This window comes from Saccopteryx leptura, chromosome 2 (assembly GCF_036850995.1).
Source record: "Saccopteryx leptura isolate mSacLep1 chromosome 2, mSacLep1_pri_phased_curated, whole genome shotgun sequence".
Lineage (NCBI taxonomy): Eukaryota > Metazoa > Chordata > Mammalia > Chiroptera > Emballonuridae > Saccopteryx > Saccopteryx leptura.
Window position 1 is genome coordinate 279,204,250 of NC_089504.1, and position 25,872 is coordinate 279,230,121.

The 25,872-nt window shown below is 40.7% G+C and overlaps 1 protein-coding gene and 2 non-coding genes across 4 annotated transcripts in view; 1 reads left to right on the forward strand and 2 right to left on the reverse strand.

The window, feature by feature from the left end:
• MDM4 (MDM4 regulator of p53) overlaps positions 1-18,501 on the reverse strand; it is a 46,801-nt gene extending 28,300 nt beyond the window's left edge. For both annotated transcript variants that reach the window (XM_066361988.1, XM_066361989.1), the window contains exons 1-2: positions 18,378-18,501; positions 1,988-2,091 (exon numbers count right to left, since the gene is read on the reverse strand). In XM_066361988.1, coding sequence (XP_066218085.1) covers positions 1,988-2,059 — 72 coding nt within the window. In that variant the 5' untranslated portion in view covers positions 2,060-2,091; positions 18,378-18,501. The remainder of the gene's footprint in view (positions 1-1,987; positions 2,092-18,377) is intronic.
• Positions 18,502-22,112: 3,611 nt separating this feature from the next.
• On the forward strand, positions 22,113-22,185 carry TRNAK-UUU (transfer RNA lysine (anticodon UUU)). The gene has a single exon. It is a non-coding gene; the product is annotated as a tRNA-Lys (tRNA).
• A 330-nt stretch (positions 22,186-22,515) lies between these two features.
• On the reverse strand, positions 22,516-22,588 carry TRNAK-UUU (transfer RNA lysine (anticodon UUU)). The gene has a single exon. It is a non-coding gene; the product is annotated as a tRNA-Lys (tRNA).
• Between the last annotated feature and the right edge of the window lie 3,284 nt (positions 22,589-25,872).

Genomic DNA, 25,872 nt, shown 5'->3' on the forward strand with positions numbered 1-25,872 from the left:
TTTAATGTCAGAAAATATTTTCACGGACCGGCCTTTAGGGTAGGACAGATAAATGTATCACATGGGCCCTGGCCGGTTGGCTCAGCGGTAGAGCGTCGGCCTGGCGTGCGGAGGACCCGGGTTCAATTCCCGGCCAGGGCACACAGGAGAAGCGCCCATTTGCTTCTCCACCCCTCCGCCGCGCTTTCCACACAGGAGAAGCGCCCATTTGCTTCTCCACCCCTCCGCCGCGCTTTCCTCTGTCTCTCTCTTCCCCTCCCGCAGCCGAGGCTCCATTGGAGCGAAGATGGCCCGGGCGCTGGGGATGGCTCTGTGGCCTCTGCCTCAGGCGCTAGAGTGGCTCTGGTCGCAACATGGCGACGCCCAGGATGGGCAGAGCATCGCCCCCTGGTGGGCAGAGCGTCGCCCCTGGTGGGCGTGCCGGGTGGATCCCGGTCGGGCGCATGCGGGAGTCTGTCTGACTGTCTCTCCCTGTTTCCAGCTTCGGAAAAATGAAAGAAGAAAAAAAAAAAAAAAAAAAGTATCACATGACCGAGACAAGCATCAAGGGTGAGTCTTAGACGATGTAACAGAGGGAATCTGGTCATTTTTAAAAAATAAAACATCTTTCAGACTTAAATATAAACAAAATGGAAATAATGTAAGTTATTTATTCTTTCTCTGCAGACTGGTACCGGTCCACGGCCCAGGGGTTGGGGACCACTGCCCTAAAGCACACTACTTTTCAAAATACAAGGGGTCCTTGGATTATGACAGTCTCGACATACAATGTTTCAAGTTTACTACCCTCACTCCCATAAAAACTTTTAAAAATTGAGATGTGTTTCGGCTGTATGGATGCCTTACAATGCTATAGGCAGATTTTGGAAGAGAAGAAGTCATCAATCTTCCAGACTACCCTGGAACAATTCTTTAAGAAGGTAGAGAGGCCTGCAACAGATCCTGTACCCTCGACACATCAGCTGCTTCTTGAGATGAAACACCTGTAGTACGGATAGAATCATCTCCAGCGTCTCCTGCATGTTCCTTAGATAATCCTGATTCACCTGACCCAGTATATCCAGCACATTCTGCTGGTTCTCCTGCCTCTCCAGCTTCCTCCTCCCAGTAGGTCACTCTCTCCCAGCTTGCAATGCCCTTCCAGTGTGCAAGCCAACCACAAAAATAAAGGTAAGAAATTTTCTTTATACTCATTTTTTCTGTTACTACAGTACAGTGTATACAGTATTTGTCCTTTTCCTTTTTCTGTGGCATAGTTGTGTTTTTATGTTATAGATTATAATTTTACAACTGTGTTAGGATAGGTAAGTTACTTAGGCTAGGGTGTATTTCAACTTACACCAAAATTCGGGTTACGTCACTATAGCAGGAACAGAACTCTGTTGTAACCCAAGGAACCCCTCTATACCATTGAGTAATCAGTAATTTCCATACATTTATTTGATATTTTTACTTTTAGGGCTTGGTAAACTTTTTCAGTAATGAGCCAGATAGTAAATATCTTACTGTTTTAATTTAATGATTGAGAGAGAGAGAGGAAAAAAGAGTGAGAAGCATCAACTCATAGTTGGTTCACTTTAGTTGTTCACTGATTGCTTCTCATTCATGCCTTGACCAGGGGATTCAAGCCAAGCCAGTGACACCCCTTGCTCAAGCCAGCAAGCTTAGGCTCAAGCCAGCCACCTTGGGATCATATCAATGATCCCGCACTCAAGAGGTGACCCTAGGGGTTTCGAACCAAGAATCTCAGCGTTTTAGGTCGACGCTTACCCATTGCACCACCACCAGTCAAACTCCATAATTTATTTAATCGATGATCAACTGAAATCTATGAGCATTAATACTGTTTACTAGCTTCCCTAAAATAACATTTTTAAAATAATACTTCTGCACTGTATAAAATCCTAGTCAGTGAGGTCAGCTACATCCCCAGATTCAATTTTTTTTAAACTTAAAAGAAAAATAGGAATGCTTAAAAATTATTTACCTGCCGTCTTGCAGAGTTCCTGCAAGCACTGTCAGATGTTGAACACGGGGCAGAGGTAGAAAGAGATGCCATTTGGCAGTGAAGAAATTAGTCCGTTGATAAATCTAAAAAGATAAAAAATTACAAAATCTCTTCTGAAGTAGTTAATTCTCTTTAGTACTTACAAAAAAAAAAACAGCCAGAAGTAAAAAAGACACACCCTATACAAATCAAACGCAATATACTGATATTCTTGATACCCTTCTGATCATTTTCTAGTTCAGATCCTGCAAAAAACTGAAGAGCTTAATCAAGAGTAAAAACAATCTATGCAATCTACCAACTTTGTTTCTGGAATCTAAAACATTTTAAAGTTTCAAAGGCAGGACTGAGGAGACCAAGGTTTTGCCACCCCCAAAAATAGGCCTTTTGGGAAATATGCCTTTTGAGTTTAAGAAACAAAAGTCTCAGAAAGAACTTTTGGCATCCCCCTCTTACCTGTCCAAAAAAAATTCAGATAGAAAAAACTGCTTAAAGGAAGGAACATTAGTAGTATAATATAAACTAAATGTGTTAAACAGGGAGAAATCTAGCAAAGCCTGTTCCCCTCAGTCCCCAAAAACAGGTGTGCCCAGTAAGGATTTGCTCACCACATCTGCTCTTTCTCTACAAGAGGGGAGGAAATAAGGTGAAGTATGGGCAGTTCTTTGATAAAAGCATAGTCTATAAAAAAATATTTACTATTTTAGATTGGTTAAGGCAACAGTATAGCAAGTTCATTCACATGTAGGATTTGGAAGCCTGGAGGTTGATTCAAAGCTCCAACATACATTCAGGAATGTAAGCAATCTTTTGTTAACTGGCCCACAGCTATTAATGGATTAATTATTCCTGTCTTTTTCTCACTCTCCAGCAGCTATAATTTAATTTAGACCATCAGAACTTTTCTCTTGTCAATAACAATACCTACAAATTGGGTTAAACCAAGGTGGCCATTTATCATTAAGGAAAGATATAGCATAAATTGAAATAAAGAATAAGTTAATTTAAATTTTACCTTCTACCTTTTCTCTTTAAAGAAAAGCTGTAGAAAGGGGAAATAGCCCTGACAGGGTAGCTTAGTTGATTAGATGTTGTCCTGATATACCATGGTTGTGGGGGGTTCAATTACTGGTTAGGGCATATACAAGAATCAACCAATGAATGCATAAATAAATGAAACAACAAATCAACATTTCTCTCTCTCCCCCATTCCCCTCTCACTAAAAATCAATTGAAAAAAACTTTTTAAAGTAAAACAGCCTGACCAATAGTGGCACAGTGGATAAAGCATCAACCTGCAATGCTGAGGTCGCCTGTTCAAAACCCAGAGCTTGCCTGATCAAGGTAGATACGAGAAGCAACTACTTACTAAGAGTTGATGTTTACCACTCCTCCCCTCTTCTCTCTCTTTCTCTAAAATCAATAAACAAAATTTTAAAAAAAGAAAAACAGATTTCTTAAATTAACTTGCTGGAGTTTACTTCAGGCCTTTTTCTAGTAAAAAAATGTGACAATCAGTGAGATTTATGAACAAGCCACATGAGGGAAGGGTGAAAATAAAAAGCCTAGAAAAACCATGAGTCTGGCTAAAACTAAGAAGATTCCTCACTCTTCTGGCAAGAAATTACAGAGTATAAATTCCCCCTCCCCATCAGCTTATCTCGCTACAAAAAGGGGAGTATAATTGGATAGGAGCATACCCTACACATTAAAACCACTAGCTTTGACTGGCATTTCAAACCTAATAAACTGGAGGCTTAGAAAAATATCTTCCGCCTGACCTGTGGTGGTGCAGTGGATCAAGTGATGACCTGAAACGCTGAGGTCGCCAGTTCAAAACCCTGAGCTTGCCCGGTCAAGGCATATGTGGGAGTTGATGCTTCCTGCTCCTCCCCCCTTCTCTCTCTCTCTCTTCTCTAAAATGAATAAATAAATAAAATTAAAGAAAAATATCTTCCCTCCCATCTTCTAAGTTCGTCTTGCTAGGCTAATAATCCAATTAACAGACATTAATAGGAGAAAAGTAATACATATGCACAAGGAATTCACATAAGCATTAAATTCCAAAGACAGGCAAAACTGGATATATATGACATTTTTGACAAAGGAGAAAAGGAGGGGAAAGTCAGAAGGGGTCATTTACAAGTAACTGAGGAAGAGTGGAATATACAGGCAGGTAAATTTTTGCTAAGCAACCAAGAAACAATGAGATTCTGTTGAGGGGGGTCTAGTTAACAGGCCCCAGCTTGACACCCTCCTATTGACCAACCACACTCAATTTAGATTAGGTTAACATGATTATATTAAGGTTTCTTTCCTGGAGCAAGTTTTTCTATCTGAAACTCTTTAAGTAGAAAAAAGGGGAGGGTCAAAGTTTCCTTCTGAGTCTTGTTTCTTAATAACCAGTTTAAAATTAATACCCAAAGGCAGGTTTAGGTAGGCAAAACTTTGTCCCCTTCAAAACCAATCCCGATCTCCCACACCTGCTAGTCCTGTAGTCTTCCCTATTTCAGTAAAAGGAACTCCGTTGTTCAGCTGCTCAGGTCAATGGCCTTAAAGCCATCCTTAATTTTTCTTTCACGAGTCACACCCAAACCATAAATAAATTCTGAAGCTGTATCTTCAAAATGTATTCAAAATCTAAACTCTTCTCCCTACTTGTATTATCTGTACACTAATCCTAAACATCCATCTCCTACTACTCTTTTAAAAGTATTGCTTCTAATGACAAAGGGGCAAGTCCCTAGGGAAGACTTGAGCCCCAAGCCAAGAGCGTTCTTGGCTTCAGGCAGGAAAGAATTCAAGATGTAAGCCAAACAAGAGGTTCAAGAGGAAGGCAGTTTATTAAGCAGAGAGGATAAGCAAGAAAAGCCAGTTCACCAAGTAGTGCACTATCCTCACAAGTGAAGGAAGAGAAACCCCAACCATCTCTAGAAGTTGAGATTATATCTGCAGTTTCTGTGGAAAATTACTGGTGTGGGGAAAAAAGCTTTGGGATTAACTTGAACCTTTACAAGGTATATTTTGTGGTCTGTTTTCCTCTTATGGTATAGATAAATGATAAGGTATTAATCTTAGCAGGAATTTTCTTTGTTCTGGGGGCTCCTTGTGGTCTGTCTGCATCTCTGTATCTGGCAGCACCTAGCAGGCCCCTGACTTACCTTTGACTTAATTTATATAGTTCACATGCTCCTCTTCTATATTACTTCCACCTCTGCCCCTCTAGCTCCTACCTCCTTTTTATCTTTGCTCAAATATCAGTTATTACTGAAGCCTTCCATGACCACCCATTTTACACACACACACACATATATTTTTTAGCAAGAAAGAGACAGGTAGGGAGATGAGAAGCATCAGCTCATAGTTGCAGCACCTTAGCTGTTCATTGATAGCTTTCTCATATGTGCCTTGACCAGTGGGCTACATCCAAGCCAGTGACCCCTTGCTCAAGCCAGCAACCTTGGGTTTCAAGCCAGAGACTTTGGGCTCCAGCCAGCGATCTCAGAGTTTCAAACCTGGGTCCTCAGCATCCCAGGCCAACACTCTATCCACTGTGCCACCCTTTTAAAGTTTTTACTTACAGTATTGATTTTTTTTAAATTTTTTTTAATTTATTCATTTTAGAGAGGAGAGGGAGAGACAAAGAGAGAGGAGAAACAGAGAGAGAGAAGGAAGGGAGGAGCTGGAAGCATCAACTCCCATATGTGCCTTGACCAGGCAAGCCCAGGGTTTTGAACCGGCGACCTCAGCATTTCCAGGTCGATGCTTTATCCACTGCGCCACCACAGGTCAGGCTACAGTATTGATTTTAGAAAAAGAGAGGGTAGGAGAGAGAGAAAAACAATGATTTGTTGTTCTACTTTTTTTTTTTTTACAGAGGCAGAGTTAGACAGGAACAGACAGGAACGGAGAGAGATGAGAAGCATCAATCATCAGTTTCTCGTTGCGCGTTGCGACTTCTTAGTTGTTCATTGATTGCTTTCTCACATGTGCCTTGACCGCGGGCCTTCAGCAGACTGAGTAACCCCTTGCTGGAGCCAGCGACCTTGGGTCTAAGCTGGTGAGCTCTTTGCTCAAGTCAGATGAGCCCGTGCTCAAGCTGGCAACCTCGGGGTCTCGAACCTGGTCCTTCCACATCCCAGTCCGATGCTCTATCCACTGCGCCACCACCTGGTCAGGCTGTTCTACTTCTTTATACATTCATTGGTTGATTCTTGTATGTGCCCTCATGAGGATCGAACCCATAACATTGGCCTATCAGGACAATGCTCTAACCAACAGAGCCATCCGTCCCAGGGGGAATGTGAGCAATGTTTTGTCAGGGCTCGTCCAGAGCTATTAACAGGCTAACCATTCTCTCATTCTCCTGCAGCTATAATTTAATTAGAACATCTCAGTTTTTTCTAGGCACAGCCGAACGATAACGTCCCAATTCCAGGCCTGGCAGTTTCATTTTTGTGTTTTGGAAGCTTCTGAAAATCTGGCTACTCTACTGGAGACTCCCAAAAATAACATGTGGATGTCACCTCAATAAATTTAATAATTTTTTTTTTCTTTTAAAGAATATGTGCAGCTAGCTCATCTGTCAAACTGAGTCCCAGCCTTCCAGGCATACATACCCTCAAAAAGCTTATACCTGTCTACAGCTAAATGATAGACCAGAAATGAAACCACCAGAAAAAACATGTGACTCAGCCCACAGAATCATAATAAATAAATGAAATAACTGTTGCTTTAACTCACTAAATTGCTGCATGGTTAATTACATAGCATTAGATAATCAAAACAAATGGCAAAATCTTATCGTTCCACTTAATCTTTAAATAATCCTATGATGTAGGTACTATTATCTTTATTTTACAGATGAGGCAAAAGAAGCATATGATGTTACCTGCCAAAAAGTACACAATAAACTTCTGGAGTCACGATTTCAAACGCAGAAGAGCTCTTAAGTCCCCACTTATTAGTATTTTTTCCCTTTAGACCTCAAGTGCACAGAATTAACCAGTTCTTTCAAGATACTCTCACTATTCATCCATACCTGGCCCACTTTTACTTCTTTTTAATAATGCAATAAGTATTAACAGACTAGTATTCTGACAACCATAATATTTATTGTCCATCCCATTTCCCTGCCTCCCTTGAATTATCCTGAATCCTAAGTTTTGATTTTCTTCCCTTCATTTTTGTGTATTTTAGTGCATCAAAATGAAATCCTAGAAAGCGTGTGTGTACGCATGCTTGCGCTTTGGTAGTTTTTTAACTCTTTTTTAAAAAGCAGTTGTGTTATATATAATTTTAGGGATTTGTTTCACTAAAATATAAACTATATACATAAAAAACATAAAATTTACCATTTTTAGGTGTACAATTCAGGAACATTAAGTACATTCACAACATTGCACACCATCACCACTATCCATCCATCTCTGGAACGTTTTCATCACCCCAGACTGAAACTCTACCCATTCAACGATTAACTCCCCAATATCCCCTTCTCCCTAAACCCTGGTAACCACTATCATATTTTGTCTCAATGAATATGCCTATTCTAGGTAGCTCATATAAGTGAAATCATACAGTATTTGTCCTTTTGTGTCTTCACTTGGCATGTTTTCAAAGTTCATCCATGTTAGAGCATACTTTTTCATTTATCTTGACTGTAGCATAATATTCTAGTGTGATAATCTGAGGTGTTTCTAGGCTCTTACTACAGTCATGTGGCATATAGATACCTGGTGAACAATGGACTGCGTGTATAACAGTGGTCACGTAAGATTATAATGAAGTTGAAACATTTCTATCTCCTAGAGACACTATGGCCTTTGTAAAGTTGTAGTGTAACACGTTCTCATGGCTTTCACCATGATCTAGTTCAGCCACTTTCAACCTTTTCAATCTCGTGGTACACATAAACCACTAAAATTTTGTGGCATGCCAAAAAAATATACAGGGTAGGGCAAAAGTAGGTTTACAGTTGTGAGTACACAAGTTTATTATTGTATTAATTACTGTATTATTTTCCATGCAATTATAAACCTACTTTTGCTCCATCCTGTATTATATTTTTTGCCAATCTGACCAAAACAAAAAAAAATTGGGATAATTTTGATTCATTCACACTGGATGGCTATTGTTGTTTGGCTGTTGTCATTCTTTTATCTGACAATCTAAGAGAAAAGAAGTCAGTACTCTTAACTAAGTAGTCAGGTATTCCCTGGCCGGCTGGCTCAGTGGATAGAGCATCGACCCAGCATATGATCATCCTGGGTTCGGTTACCAGTCAGAACACACATGAGAAGTGATCATCTGCTTCTTTCCCCTTCCCTCTCTCCTTTTTCTCTCTCTTCCCCTCATGCATCTAGCATACGTCCTGGGTGCTGAGGATAGTTCTGTTGGTCCAGGTATGTCAGTGTCAGGTGCTAAAAATAGCTCACGTGATTTGAGCATGGAACCTGGGTGGCGGCTGCTGGGTGAGGTGCATGCAGGAGTCTGTCTCACTGTCTCCCTTCCTCTCACCTTAAAAAAATAAAATAAAGCCTGACCTGTGGTGGCGCAGTAGATAAATCACCAACCTGGAATGCTGAGGTCACTGGTATGAAACCTCAGGCTTGCCTGGTCAAGGCACATATAGGAGTTGATGCTTCCTGCCCCTCCCTCAAAATGAATAGAATCTTCAAATAAATAAATAAAAATAAGTCAGGCTTTGCATGTTTTAAAAATTATTGCAGCACACCAGTGTGCTGCAGCACACTAGCTGCAAATTGCTGGTTGATCAATTCTGTAATGTATGCTTGCAAAAAACTCTCCTGTTCATTTTTGTTGGCTTTTTACAGTCTGTAACCGTGATGGCGAACCTATGACACGCGTAGCCATTTTCAATGACACGCAGCCGCATTCCACAGAGGTATGGGGCCGCATGCCAAGAAGGACGTTTCATCCTCGGCTTCTGCACAGCCAGGTGCAGTAGCTGAGGATAAAACCTTTGCTGTAGTGTAGACACTCTGTGCCGGAGGTCTGTAGGCCAAAACAACAGAACTCCGGCACAGAACGTCTAGTTCTGGGACTTCCGGTTAGGCCATTAGGGGATCCTTGACCTCACTTCCAGCTGGTGGAGCAGAGAGCAGCGGAATGCCGTGGGGGACACATCTCTGGGGGTCCTGTGATCACCATAACCAGCAACCGCATAACCACAGCAACTATCATCCAATCTACTGTTCTGAGGTGTCGTGGATTTCTAATTGACCATCATTACTGAGATAAGTGAGGGGGAGGCTGGGAGAGGCGAGGGCCTGTACTACCGGTGCCATTTCCCACCATTAGAAATAGCAGCAGCCATCTTAATTTACATAAGATGCAACTTGCAGAATTTCAAGATGCATCTAGGCTCAGGTGATTGTCGACTTGTGGTCAAAGCTTGAGAATCTGAAAAGGTGCCACTTGGAGAATCAAAAGGAGTGCCACTACGAACAGAAACTTGGAGTGCCTGGAACCGATTACCACTTTTACCATCCTGAAAAATATAGCAATGACTTTATTCACAATTTTTCCCTCTACGTACTTTTGTGAGACCTTATTCTCAGCGTTAAATAATATCAAAATCAACAAAAGAAACAGATTGACAGATGAAGTTAATAGCGCTTGCTTGGGCTTGAAGTGTACAAAATACCAACCTTCAATTGAAGATTTAGCCAATGAAATTCAGCAACAAAAAAGTCACTAATAGTCAGGTTAGTTAAAGAATTCCCCCTCCCCCTCATTATCTTAGTTCACAGCACCCCACACAAGTTAAATAATATCAAGACCAACAAAAGAAACCGACTTACAGATGAACAAGGAAGTCACTAAGCAGGTAAGTTAAATAATTAGTTTTTGGTTTATTAAATACAGTTATATACTACAATTATTCATTTTTGTTAACTATAAATATCGCAAAATTATGGTTTTTTTCTTAAAGTGACACACCACCCGAGTTATGCTCGATTTTTTGGCAAATTTTGACACATCAAGCTCAAAAGATTGCCCGTCACTGGTCTATAACATACCTGCTAATCTGTTAGCCTGACCTACAAATAATCAAAAATATGTAATGAAATCTCCCACTATAATGGTGATTTCTACATTTAACCCATTTATCCCAGTGCAGTTCCACTAATTTTGCTTCATCTATTTTAGAGACTTTTAATCAGACACATACATACTTTACATTGTTTTATTTTCTTGGTATACTGTCATTATATAGTGATTATCATTACGCAGTTATTTTTTTTTTCATCCCAATTGAGATATTCTGCCTTAAAGTATCTTCTACCTTATATTAGTACAGTCATGGCAGTTTTCTTTTAGTTAGTATCTCCAGGTATGTATTTTCCCAATATTTTACTTTCAATTTTTTCATGCCTTGAACCTTTTGGTGTGCTTCTTTGTAAAAAGCCTTTAACTGGACTCTGGGTTTTTAAATCCAATTTGTCAAATTACATCTTTAAAAGGTGAGTTTAGAACACCTGTTGTAATTGATATGTATGGATTTATTTAGCATCCCAGTTTGTCCTACTCTTCTTATGCTTACTTTGCTTTAACACCAGCAGAAAGTGTTGTGCCATTAAAAAGATACTGATTTAAGAGCCAAAGCAGGACAAATTACTTTTGATTGCAAGGTAAAGGAGGAATGAGAGGGAATGGAGATAGGAGTGGAAGGATTTTAAAATGGAAGAATAGTAGGAAAAATGGGAGAGAAAACATCATGAGCAAAGGCATTGTTCAAGGATGTGTGTGAGAAAATGAAGTCTGTTGATGGGCTTTGAATCCTGCATTGTTCAAGGGTCAATTGTAGTCACATTCAGTTGCTCAAACCAGAAAGTTGAGTCATCTTCATCTCTCCCTCTTTCCCTATTATCACATCATCAAATCTTACAGAATTTAACTCCTAAATCTTTCAAAACCATCCATTCACTTCATCTTCATGATCAGGTCCCCAAAGCAAAAATTGTTATTTCTTGCTTGCATCATTGCAATCCACTTTTAACTGGTCTCTCTAACCCCACTTCAATCCAAGTTCCACTTTACAGCCAAGATTTAAAGTAAGAAGAAGAAGGAAAAAAAAGCCTGATCCGGTGGTGGCACAGTGGATAGGGCATGGACATGGGATGCCGAGGTCTCAGGTCCGAGACCCTGAGGTTGTGGGCTTAACCCTCTGAGCAGTACGAACGTTCATGTACATCCTCATGCCTCCTGACCATCCAGAGCATGATCGACTGATTTTCAAAATGTGTTAAGCCTGACCAGGCGGTGGCGCAGTGGATAGAGCGTCGGACTGGGATGAGGAGGACCCAGGTTCAAGACCTCAAGGTCGCCAGCTTGAGCGCCGGCTCATCTGGTTTGAACAAAAGCTCACCAGCTTGGACCCGAGGTCACTGGCTTGAGCAAGGGGTTACTCGGTCTGCTGAAGGCCTGCGGTCAAGGCACGTATGAGAAAGCAATCAATGAACAACTAAGGTGTCGCAACGAAAAACTGATGATTGATGCTTCTCATCTCTCTCCATTCCTGTCTGTCTGTCCCTGTCTATCCCTTTCTCTGACTCTGTAAATAAATAAATAAATAAATAAATATCTTAAAAAAAAAAAAGAACTTTAAAAAAAATGTGTTAAGAAAGCATTAAAAAAAGGCAACCATATGTTCTTCTTGTTCCAATACATTAGTTATCAAACATGATTTTAAGTTAATAAAACTGTAACTGGATCTAATTTCATTTATTGAAAAAAAAACAACTCACTCCAGGGGTCAGCAAGGATGGAAAAAACTCACTACTCAAGGGGTTAGGTGTGGGCTCGTCAACTTGAGCATGGGATCATAAACATGATTCCAAGGTTGCTGGCTTAAGCCCAAAGCTCGCTGGCTTGAGCAGGGGTCACTCCTCGCTTGAACCTACCAGTCAAGGCATGTATGAGAGACAACTAACGTCATACAACTAGGAATTGTTGCTTATCATCTCCCTCTCCTTTCCTGTCTCTTTCCCAAATAAGTAAGTAAAATGCTACAGTGCTAGGTCCTGCTCCACAGCTTGCTACTGCTCTAAAAGCACTGGAGTCTAGACCCTCAGCACCTTGTTAGTGTTTCCACTTGCACTGTTTTTTCCCATGTTCTCTGAACCCCAGACACACTGATCTTCTGGCTTCTCAAAGAGCCTTTGCTCCCTGCTTCAATCAAGGCCTTTGCAACATAGTCCTTTCATTTGAGCACTGTGAGTTCTGTACAAGATTGATTCATTCTAAACCTTCCTATCTCAGGTTAAGCGTCACCTCCTCAACAAACATTACTAGATGGTAAAACACTGATGAGAAACATTGGAGGAAAGAATGTTTAAGATACATGGAGCAAGCTTAGAGTACTTAGCACTTAACCAACTGATCAAACTTATCTCTAAAAGGTCATTCACACATTATTTACTTCCTGATGTGAATGAACAATAGGAGGCACACACTACCTCCTATGAAGTATTCTTGGCACCCCCACCCCACCCCAAAATCCAAATTTAATCAAGTTTCTAGATCGAACTGCTAACTACCTGTTTATAGGAAAAATGGAGGGTAGAGGAATAATTAATACTAAAAGCAGGCAATTGGCCAAATTCAGAATGAAGAAATTATACAGGACCTCAGGTAGAGGGTATGGTTGACGTAGGGAGATTACAGACTAGAAAAACAGAAACCTAACACAATATGTGGATCTGATTCAAACAAGCCAGCTGTAAAATGTCTTTCCCCCAAAAAAGACAGGAAAGTTTATTTACTAGGTATGAAATACTGTTAAAGAAACTGATGATTGTAGTAGAAAGGTACTGTGTTCATTTTTTTTTAATACTGATTCAATATAAAATAACATCTTAATGTAAAACAAGACACCTGTGATTTGCTTAACAATAGATTTCACTGTCTTAAACAAACTACCTTATTGAATGATACACAACAAACGTGAAAGAAATCACAAAATTCTATGTGCTTATCCATTGTATCTTGAAAAAAAGTAGTACTCTTGGAAAGTATTCCAGTTACGTTAAAAGAAGTACATACCACTAACCTCTGTACTGCTATGGCTCTCTGGGGATGTTTCTTTTCAATTAAAAATAAACTCCAGAAGTCAGTATAAAAAGCTGGAAAGAATATACCTGCTTTTAAATGAATGAGGGAAGAAAGCTCTTTTTGCAGTTTATTCTTTTTTTTTAAAGCGAGAGGAGGGGAGATAGTGAGGCAGACTCACTTAAGCACCCTGACCCTGGATCCACCTGGCAACCCCCGTTGTGGGGGGGGGGGGGGGCTGATGCCAACTGAGCCACTAGCTGAGAGAAGGGAAGAGGAGGCGGGGAGGGAAAGGAAGAGAAGCAGATGGTTGCTTCTCAGGTGTACCCTGACCGGGAATTGAACCTAGGACATCTGTACACCAGGCCGACTTTCTATCCACTGGGCCAACCGGCCAGAGACTTATTTATTGATTTTAGAGAGAGGGTGTGAGGGATAATAAGTAGTTCTTCACTCTAGCTGTTCATAGGTTGATTTGTTTGCTTTCAAAAGGACTCTCCCTCAACATTCCACAATACAGCAGAATTCAAATACCTGAGGGCAGGTCAAAATACCTTGGATATTTTCAGGGCCTTGGAAGAGAAAACTATCCTACATAGGCCTGTGAAGCTAAGGCAGTAGGCACTCCCATTTTCAAAAACTCACCTGCCTCAATGAGGATGCATACATAAACTTTTATTACCTATCTCCAACTTACTCTTCATTTAACCTTGGTACTCTTCTCCAAGTATCCACTTCCATCCACCACTCAACACCCACCATGATAAACAAACTCAGTTCCTTTTTTTTTTTTTAATTTTTTTTTTTTATTTACAGAGACAGAGAGAGAGTCAGAGAGGGACAGACAGACAGGAACAGAGAGAGATGAGAAGCATCAATCATCAGTTTTTCGTTTTTGACACCTTAGTTGTTCATTGATTGCTTTCTCATACGTGCCTTGACCGTGGGCCTTCAGCAGACCGAGTAACCCCTTGCTCAAGCCAGCAACCTTGGGTCCAAGCTGGTGAGCTTTGCTCAAACTGGTGACCTCCGGTCTCGAACCTGGGTCTTCCGCACCCCAGTCCGACGCTCTATCCACTGCGTCACCGCCTGGTCAGGCCCTTTCTTTCTTTTTTTCAAAAAAGATTTTTTTTATTTTAGAGGTGGGGGGGAAAGAGAGGGGAGGAGCAGGACGCATCAACTTGTAGTAGTTGATTCTCATTATGTGCCTTGACTGGGTAAGCCTGAGGTTTCAAACTGGTGAGCCCAGGATTCCATGTTGACACTCTATCCACTGCATCACCACAGGTCACGCTCAACTCAATTTCTTGAAGTTTTCTAGCCCTTATACCACTAACCTCTCAAATGTTTTTAGTACTGTTTTCCAACTATAAACTCTATCCCATTGGTCTTAACTCCTCTCCTCCATTAAAAAAAAATCATACAGAAAATAAAAGTGAATAATAAAGTTAAGTTTTTACTGAGGAACATGTTTCTGTCATTGAAAATATCCAACACTTAACAGTCAAGCACCTTTATGTCAGGCACTTTTTAAAGCACTTTACATACAATAACTTATTTAACCCTTACAGAGATCCTAACAGATTTTCAGAAAAGGAGCTGAGGCATAAGAGGAAGGTAACTTGCCCAAATTCATGGTCTGCAGAGCCAGAGCTCTTAACCATTACCCTTCCTATGGGTACTGGGTCAAAATATAACATGTATTTTTGAGTGGGGGTCACAGTTTAAAAAATTTCAAAGCCACTGCCTTAGCAGCAGTCCTTTCTCCTCTTCTATATTTTCTTTCAAAAATTCACTCATGGCCCTGACTGGCTTGCTCAGTGGATAGAGCATCAGCCCGGCATGTTGATGTCCTGGATTTGATTCCCAGTCTGGGCACACAAGAGAGGCAACCATCTGCTTCTCTTCCCCTCCAGCAGCCAGAGGCTTGAGCCCTAGGCACTGAGGATAGTTTGGTTGATTCCAGCACTGGCCTCAGACAGGGGTTGCCAGGTGAATCTGGTCTGGGGCACATGCAGGGTCTATCTCCTCTCCTCTCACTTAAAATCAATCACACCCAGTCTTATACCTACCATCAAAAGTCACCTCCTTCAACAAGGCTTTTCTGACTCCCCAAGCGAGGCTGATGACACCAGGGTATATCTATTAAAACACTTACCACAGGCCCTGGCCAGTTGGCTCAGTGGTAGAGTGTCGGCCTGGCGTGCGGAAGTCCCGGGTTCGATTCCCAGCCAGGGCATACAGGAGAAGCGCCCATCTGCTTCTCCACCCCTCCCCCTCTCCTTCCTCTCTGTCTCTCTCTTCCCCTCCCCCAGCGAGGCTCCATTGGAGCAAAGACAGCCAGGGAGCTGGGGATGGCTCCTTGGCCTCTGCCCCAGGCGCTAGAGTGGCTCTGGTCTCAACAGAGCTATGCCCATCGCCCCCTGGTGGGCGTGCCGGGTGGATCCCGGTTGGGCGCATGCGGTAGTCTGTCTGACTGTCTCTCCCCATTTCCAGCTTCAGAAAAATACAAAAACAAACAAACAAACCACTTACCACATATTTATGTTTTTATATGTGTCCCCTACTACACTGAAATCATACAGAGGAAGAACAGTCCTATTCATCATGATTAAAGAATGGTTTTTACCCTACTCTTAGTTCAAGAGACTCCTACATTTATCTTCAAATAATATCTTTAAAGACAACTGTGACTTTAAGACTAATAAAATAAAAACTTTTCTGAAGTTACCAGAACTAATCATTCATATCATCTTTTTTTTTTTTTTTTTTTTTTTTTGAGAGGGGAGGCAGAAATACAGGCTTCACCATGCACCCTGACCTGGATCCACTCAGCAAGCCCACTAGGGAGCTATGCTCTGCCCATTTGAGGTCACACAGTTGCTGATCAACCAAGCCATTTATTTGTGCCCGAGGTGGAGGCCACTGAGCCATCCTCAGTGCCTGAGGCCAACTTGCTCAATAACTGAGCCATGGCTGTGGAGGAGAAGGAAGGGAAAGAGCGCGAGCACATGCGAGAGAAGAGGTGGGGGAGGGGTGGAGAAGCAGATGGTCGCTTCTCCTGTGTGCTCTGACCAGGAATTGAACCTGGGAAGTCACACACAGGACCAACGCTCTAACACTGAGTCACCCAGCCTGGGCTTTATCGGTTCAGATCTCTGTTAACTCTAGTGTCTGGATTCTTTCACCTAAACACATGAATGTCAAAAAAAAAGAGAAAAATCCACAGATTCAATTGACCTTTTAGCAAAGTCCATAATACCAAACCTAGATTTAATACCTCATCAAACTGCAGTTTCAACCTCTCCTAAAAATATCATCTTAATCAACCACTCAACTTTTCTAGTCAAATAATTAGGTGATCAATGCGGACCTTCTCCATCCCCCATGAAAAAGTCAATCGGCATAAAAAACCTCTTTTGTTTTCTTCCCCAAAAGAAAAGGTGTCCTGGCTCAAAATTATTCCTTCCTGTATGTTAACTATAAATGAAAAATAAGTTTAAAAACTAATCCTTTTCCTTGTTCCCCACTTCTTCCTATAAAAATCTTCTATGTTGCCCCTAGATGTTTTCCTCAGTGGACAGAGTGTCTGCCTGGATTATAGATGTCCCAGGTTCGATTCTGGTCAGGGCACACAAGAGAAGCAACCATCTGATTCTCTCCTCTCCCCCTCCCCAGGCTCATTTTAGCAGGGGCAGAAAGATCAGCTGGTCTCAGCGCCTCAGCCTCAGGAGCTAAAAAGAGCTGGTGGATTCGAGCATTGGTGCCAGAGGGGTTCCCAGTAGGGGCACGAGAGGAGTCTGTCTCATTATCTCCTCTCCTCTCAAAACAAACAAACAAACCCTTCTATGTTGTACAATCCCTCAAGCTCCCTTCTAGTTACTAGATGCGATGTTGCCTAATTCATGAATCACTGAAAGCCAATTAGATCTTCACATTTATTTGGCTGAATTTTGTTTTTTAACAAGAGGTAATAAAAACAACTTTTTTCTTGTAAAAGAAACCCTACTATTCTGACATTTTAGTTCCTACTAGGTTTGCTACACATGTATAAAAATAAAGTGTGTGTAAGAGTATACTCCAGCAGTTTACAAAACCAACAATATGCCAGGAAACAACCCAAAAACCCATCAATGGGTGTTTAAAGAAACTGTTGTACAACCCTGTAATACAATACTAGGAAATCTTTGAAAGAAAGTACTTCATTTTATATAAAACTGTCCCTGGTTCTATTTGAAAAACTTAAGGTGTACAACAATACATACAAAAATGATCCCACTGTTGTTTAAATAGATAAATGTGTAGAAAAGTCAGGATAGATATAACATCAAGTAGTTAACAGTAGCTTGCCGAAGAGGAAACCAGTTAGGAATGACAGATGAACTTTACACACTTCTGTATTGTGTACATTTTTTTAACAGGCACACACTATTTGCCATTTTAAGACTATAAAAAGTTGTGATCCTCCCGAGTACAGACGAGGGGAAAGAGCAGCACCATCTTCTTAAGGCGTGGCTTTAAAACAGTGGTTTTCATTCTCTGGGGTGTACAAGAATCAACTGGAGGGGGGTGCCGATTAAAATACATATTCCCGAGCCCCCCATCTCCTGATATTGTTTGGGGGGGTCTGGATGTGGCCTAAAATGAGCATTCTTCAAACAAGCATCACATGTCTCTATACACAAGATCTGAAGCCCTGAAAACTAACTTAGAATCATAAGAGAGCTCCCGCCACCTTCTCTCCCACCTCTTTTCTCCAAAGTGCCGCAGTATTCCTCCAATCCTGCATCCGGTTAAACACGGTCAATCCGACTACCTCGTCAGGTTTGTAACCTGTTGGCCGTTCCGCATCACATCACCCCACTTCCATTTTCTTTTTGTTGCTGCTGTTGTTTTTTAAGGTTTTATTTATTCGTTTTAGAGAGGGGATAGAAGAAAGGGAGAGGGGAACGAGGAGCAAGAAGCATCAACTCTCCCAAAGGTGACTTGACCCGGCAAGCCCCGGTTTCCAACCGGCGACCTCAGCATTTTAGGTCAACGCTTTATCTACTGCGCCTCCACAGGTCAGGCCGCAACTCCATTTTCATCTTCCACAGGTTCTCATCTCACAACCCTTTCTCCACCATCCCTTTTTCCACCCAGCGCAACCGCCCCTAGACCGCCACCCACTCCGCAAGCTCTCCTTGCCCGCTCTTCCCCGCTCTGGGGCCGCGGGACCGGCCGCGCCCCCTCCCGCTCCCCACATCCCGACCTGGCCTCCCGGAGCCGCCGCGAGGAAACCCAAAAACCACACCTTACGGCCGCTCCACGAATCGCTCAAACCCGGGGGAAAGAGGACGTCAGCCAACGGTCCTCAGGCTACAAGAGAAATTTGAAACGGCGAGCAAAGAGAGCGCAATTTCCGGCTTCCAGCATCTATCTCACACGGGAACTTCCGGTAAGACCTCCGAAAACCATAGATGGTTAACTAGAGGGCTAGAGAGCTAGAGAAGATGAGCTTTCCCTACCATAGAGTAGATCCCAGTGCGGAAGACTGAGTTGTGAGACTTGCGCGACTGCAAGTTGAGAGGGCTCTCCAGAGCCAACATTTCAGGAAATCTCGAGATCTTGTCATATTTGCAGATGTATCCTAGGAGATGAGAGAACTGGGACGGGAGAAGCCTAAGAGCATCAGATCAGAGGCAGTTTTCAAGTTCATCAGAACACCCTCCACTCCCTCTATTCCTCATTGTTCCTCATTCCTAATCCTCAATCCTCGGAGGAGGCTGAAGAAAGGAAACAGTTCTCTAGTGTTGTCGCTAATTGGGGGAGACAAGACTAGTATTGACTCGAATCACTACAAGATATGTGGTAAATGCTAAAAGAGAGGTGCAAAGAACAATAAAATGGAGCTTATCTGGATCACACAATCAGTTCATGTCTAATCTCTCCCAGTAGAAAAATTGCAAAAAACAAAAAAAAATAAAAATGGCCTCAACAAACTTCTCAAGGAAAGATGTCTTCAACCTCTGCCACTGCCAAGGGAAAGGTATTACCTTCCCAAATACCTCATTTTATTTCAGGATGATTCTAAATGTTAGAGGATTTTCTGAGCTGAAATACAGAGTAGGGCAAAAGTAGGTTTACAGTTGTAAGTATGTGAAATAGTTTATTCTTATATTATTCTTATTTATTAGTTATTGTACTTTCAATATCATCGACTGTAAACCTACTTTTGTCCCACCTTATGCAATTTCTATTGGTTTCAGTTCTGTACTTTGGAGAAGAATAAGGCTTCATTCTTCCTAATATGAATACTATTCAGTTATTTGAAGATAGCTATCAAGTCCCATCCTTGACTCCTTTGTTTTTCTGCAGGCAAAAAAAAATTCCCTTAGAGCCTACAACTACAATTGACACTTCAACAACACTGAAAGGGTAGGGAATCTGACTTCGGGCTGTTAAAAGTCTGCCTATAACTTTTGATTTCCTAAAAATTTTACTATTAAATAACAAAGTGCAACTGAGTAAATTCTAAACATTTGCTTTTCATTTGGCCTTTAATTCATTTGGAATTTACATTTGAGCATGCTGTAACAGAGATCCAGTTTTATTTTTTCAATGTGAATAATAAATACACGTAAGTCTATACTGTCTTGAAATAATCTTTCCTTCCCATTTAACATAATCATTGAAGGTTTTGTAAAAGTTATCATTTGAATTGGCCCTTAAAAAATGAATAGGATTTTGCCCTGGCTGGATATCTCTGTTGGTTAGAGCAGTGGTTTCCAACCACGGGTGACTATAATCTTCATACCACATCAGGGTGGTTAACTCTCGAAGACCAGCACGAAATTTCTGGCAGACCAATACCAGTCTGCGAGCCCGCAGTTGAAAACCACTGGGTTAGAGTGTGGTCCCCAAGCACGGAGGTTGCCAGTTACATCCTGGGTCAAGGCACATACAGGAACAAACAGATCAATGTTTCTCTCTCTCTCTCTCTCTCCCAAATTAATAAAAAAAAATTTTTTTTAATAAATAGGATTCCAAAAGGCAAAAATACTGTTTGAAGAAACATGACATAAATAATTAGAAAGGGATAAGAAATTAGAAGACATGGCCTCAAAACTGAAAAGAGTCTGCTTTGATTTAAGAGTTGGATATTGTGTAGAAGACTGACCCTGTGTTGAATCACTCTATCCAATATAATAACCACTAGCTACATGTGGCTTGAAATGTGGTAGTCCAAATTGAGGTATGCTGTGAGTGTAAAATACACATCAGATCAAAAAACTTTGTAGGAAAAAAAATCATGCAAAATATCTTATTAATAATGTTTTATATTGATTACATATCAAACTTATAATTTAGCTTATATTGAGTTGAATAAAATATATTTAAATTAATTTCACCTGTGTTTTTTTTTTAAGATTTTATTCATTCATTTTAGAGAAGAAAGAGAGAAGAAGTGGGGGAGGCGAAGGAAGCATCAACTCCCCTATGTGCCTTGCCCAGGCAAGTCCAGGGTTTCTTTATCCACTGCGCCACCACAGGCCAGGCTCACCAGTTTCTTTTTACTTTTTTTAATGTAGCTACTAGAAAATCTTAAATTACACATGTAGTTCGCATTACATTTCTATTAAATGGCACTGGTATGGAATGCTAGCAAAGTCAACAGGGGCCAGATTGGAGAGGATTTTGAATGCTGCTATGGAAAGTTCCACGTGTTATTCAGTAAATAGCAGGGAAGAATCAAAGGGTTTTGAGCAAAGAAAAGACAATCTGATATTCCTAATTTGATGACTCAGCATCCCAATGTGCACACAGCCACTTTTAGAAATCATTCCACCATTAGTTCTCAGTAGATGATTAGCTCTGGTGATATGACTCTTATATAGAACACTTAATAAATGTAACGTGAATGGAACAAATGTAAGGTGTACTCCGGTGACTGGGAAATTGGAACATTAATGAGCCAACTTTTAATAATTACCCAGAATTAACCCAATATTTCCAACTTTCTAAATTCTCTACATCTCCCTTTATTCCATTCAAACAAATTAAACCTTATATACAGCATGGTGACTATAATTAATAATACTGTATTGCATATTTGAAAATTGATGAGAGAAGATCTTGAATGTTCTCAAAGGGGAAAAAAATTATTTGAAACATTTCCTAACTTGACAATATTTTGCATCTCCTGCAAGTTGTATTCTTTTATAACGATTATTAATGGCTGGATAACATTCTACATTAAGACTGTACCATAATTTATATAGTCATTTATGTCTTTTCCAATGTTTTTCCAATTAAAATCCCATGAGGATCTCTTCTATCACCAAGTCTTTTTGCACATCCCTGATATTTCTTTCTTTGGGACAAATTCCTAAAAGTGGAATTGCTGGACCAGAGCAATCACTTCGAAAACAGTTGGAACTCAGCAGATGGAATTAAGGGAAAGCAACATCAGCCAACAAAAACCCTTTCTTGTCCCACTCTAAGTGCCACAGTGGGTAATTCTCAACCTGGTGATCACCTCCAGGGTTTGCTTTGATTAAAATTACTTACAAGATAATCTCACTATTATTCTGCAGGGTCCTTTCTCCCTCTTTATATTATACAGTTCAACCCAACAGCTTCAGAACAGCATAGTTGCATTCTCTTAGGCTCATTTTTTTCCTGTTGTTGGGTAGGTTTTAGAACTGATATCCACCCCACTATCAATAGATCAGACATCACGGAGGCGCTTCAAAAGTAGCATATACCTCCGCCGTTCTCTTAATTCTATCTAGACCTATCAGAGAGATTACAAATCAGAGAAGCCTACCTAATTATGGTTACTGGGCACATAAATATCTCAGTTTTGAATTAGCTGTTAATGCCAGTGAAAGGTGCCTGGTTTAAGTCTTGCGTTTTTCTTTGGCGCATGAACTCTGAGCTTTCTTGGGTTTAAACAGTGTTATAAAATACAGGCGGAAGGAGTTGATTACGAAAGAGTTCTTATTTTTATGTAAGGGGTTGAAATGAAGCACTTCTTTGCTTGAGAGCCCGGATAGCTCAGTCGGTAGAGCATCAGACTTTTAATCTGAGGGTCCAGGGTTCAAGTCCCTGTTCGGGCGCTTTGCCCTCTTTTGTTTATTCCTCCATTTCCCCCCTTCTCTCTCGTTTAGTCAGGGCGCATTTCTGTAACTTTCGTCTTAGTATATTTTCCTCTCTTAATTATTAGTAATCTGAAAAGAAATTAATTTTTCGCTGAGAAACCACTATGCAAAACTTCCATATCAAGAAATTAGATGGGTTTACATAGTCACTCCCCCTTCTTCCTCAAGAACGTTTCTTTAGCCTAGTCTCAAAGAAATTATAAAGGAAACGAAGTCAACTTAAAATACAAGAATACTGAAGCATTATAGTACAGTATTTGGTAACTATAAACAGGTATGAAAATGAGACGCCCGAACAGGGACTTGAACCCTGGACCCTCAGATTAAAAGTCTGATGCTCTACCGACTGAGCTATCCGGGCACTCTAGCAAAACAGCTTCCTTTTTCCCTTTACTGGATATGTTTGTAACAAATTCTCCTAAATATTAAATTTTGATTTTAATTACATTTAAAGTATCATTTTAAGGAAGATTTTTTTAATGCACTTTTCTATTTTTCTCCATTTATCTAAGGCATATGTTCTTCATATTTCATGTTTGATAACTTGTCATATCTACTGAACTCTAAAACTCAATGGTACTAAGTTACAGAACAATGGGCAACCAAGCTGAACACTGAACATTCAAACAGAGTTGAACCTCTTTTTATTATAATTCTTCTGTCTTCCATTTATCGTTTTCCTGATCGGACCTGTTAACTTCAGTTATTATACTGAACCAGATTACAGTCTCTTTCCTTTTAATGAAAAATACATTTCCATTCACTGTAGCTGTTAGATAAGCATTCCTTAGCACAAAAGAAGGAAAGATATATTTGATTTATGAATAGAGGAGTTAACATAGGAAAATAGAAGTGACAGGAAATGTGGGTTTGAATTTCCATTTGAGAGAAAGGGTATTTTAGACCTTTAATTCAGATTTTGATTGATTTTTTGCCTTTCCCTCTCTGTCAGACAATTTGTAGTTTTTAAGTCAGGCTAAAAAGATGAATCCTTCTAAAGCAGTATAAATGTGCACCAATGGAAGTAACATGCAGTATTAAGAATAAAAATTTCCAGATTAGCCCAGTTTTTCCTACAATCAGTTTATCAACCCTGACACATAGGGTGTAGAACACAGGATTACAAAAATATGAAGATTGATAAAATAATTCATTTTTGTTTCTGGGAATTTGAGGCTTCTGAACACAATTAACAACAAAATTGCTTTAGTGTCAATTGTAATTTCTTTCCTAGAATTGTCTGATTATTTTAGAGCAAAGACCAACAAATTGTGTGATCCTGAACAGGCCTGGGTTTCCACATTTATAAAATGAGGGCAACTGATTCATTAGATAATCTGTAAAATGCCTTCTAAATCTAAAATTGTATCACTCTGTTACTGTCCCCACTGTGAATAAGATTATAAGTGACAGGCCCAAAATGAAAAGGAAAGGAATGATTTAATTGAACAAACATTCATGGGTCATCCTTTACTCCTCAGGCTCCGTGCTAGCTCTAGAGTAGGAAATATATGACACAGATCCTGCTCACAGTCCAGGAAATTTAAGCAAACAATTTTTAACAAAGTAATAGGTGCAGTAATAATAATTCAAGTACAAGAGGACAGGACATGAGAATGGACAGAAAGGTGGGGGTTATAAAATGAGGGTGGGGGTCCTTGAGTTTTCAGCAATGATCAGAGATGCATTCAAAAGAAATGGGGGAACAGTAAGTCTGTAAGGAAAGTGGGGAGTGCATGTTCTGTGGGGTTTTGGGTGTGTTTGGGGGGGGTGAATAAATTAATCTGGTTGTCCTGGAGGGAGATAAAGGCAATAGGTGCCAGATTGGAGACAGCTAACAGGTTTACTTCAGGCTGAGGGGAGTGATTGTATCGAATATCGAATAGACAACAGATAAATTTGGAAGTTCAGTTTCTTAACATTGCAAAGTCCCATCTGAGGTTCCATGAACCGAATCGGCTTTTTCTATGCTGCATTACAAACAGCACTAGCAGTGCTATCTTGTACCCTATTTGGCATGAAATCATCCTGGAGTGCTTCTTCAAGCTTCTCCCTTCATATAGACTGTTGAACTTAATTTTCCCAGTAGAGGGCAGTCTAAACTGATATTCTGCATTTGAGGCCCACCCCCTCCTATTTCTTAGGCTTAATTTCCCTCACTTATTTTTTTTAATCTATTTATTGATTTGAGAGAGAGAAAAACATTCATTTGTTGCTCCACCTGCAACTTTGGTATATAGGGTCAGCGTTCTATCCAACTGAACTACCCAGCCAGGGCTCCCCCACTGATTTGTATAGGGATTCTTTTTATCCTCCTATTCATCAGACTCAGATATCTGTCTTTGAAAAATAACCATCCATTCTGTATCATTGCTGGGAAAAGTTGTGGAGCAATATCCTTGAGATTCTCACACCTTGCTTTCTCAATGGCCCTATTTCTTACCTGGACCCTGACACAGTACTCTTCCTCCAGCTAACAAGTGTTGGCTTAAGTAGTTGCACCTTGGAGCTACAACTGTGTTTTCACAGGGAGTTAGGGGAACCTACATGACATGGATGGTGAGATCTTGTCTTCCTCATCCTGAGAGTTCAACAGTGGTATATGGCTGGATATCTAACACAGGCATAGTTGTGAGTTGAATATAATTGTATTGAATAGCCAGAAAGCACACCTCCAATGGTGGAATTTTAGGCCAGCAGAAAAGATTTAGTTTTTTTTTTTAAGTGAGAGGAGGGGAGGTAGAGAGACAATATCCTGCATGCACCATACTGGAATCCACCATACTGGAATCCACCCAGCAACCCCCGCCTGAGGCAGATGCTCAAATCAACCAGCTATCCTCTGGGGCCTACACTCAAACCAATTGAGCCATTGGCTATGAGAGAAAGAATGGGTAGAGGGAGGGGTAGAGAAGCAGATGGTCCCTTCTTCTGTGTGACTTGACCAGGAATTGAACGTAGGATGTCCACAAGCCAGGTTGACACTCTATCCACTGAGCCACTGGCCAGGGCCAAGACTTCATTTCAAGAGGCTTTCCCAAGGCTCTCTAAAACAATATCAAGTGTAGCTGCCTACTTAGAGACCCAGTTGTCCCTTATTATTGTATAGTCTTCAGAGTTGAGACCATTACAAGGTACTGGGAAAATGGTACACAGAAGTCTTTGTGTATGTGTTTTGGCTTAATAACTCCAAACTGAGAGTAGTCTGGGTTTCTGGTGGACCCTTCAACCTCTCTTCCACGACCATCCTCTTTGAGAATATAGACCAAGCATCTTACAAGGTATTAAGAGCTTAGACATTGGCATCAGCCCTCAGATGTGCTGGTTCACTGAAAAGATATAGGAGAGAAGAGGGACTGATTTCAAAGGCAGTAAGAGTCAATGAGACTGAAGAAATCAATACAACCACCAAATATTTACAAAGCACTTCTAACCCATCTCCAATATCCATTTGTCTTTCAAAGATACTTGAATCTTTTTGAAGACTACTGAAGGATGTAAAAATGAAAAAACAAATGGTGCAAACATTGCCTTTTCCCATTTTAGCTCAAATTTGTTTTACAGATTAGCCCTAGCCCATGGCAGAGCCCTGAGAGATGAAAACACTGGTGAATACATTCAATCACCTTCCCTTCCTATTCATTT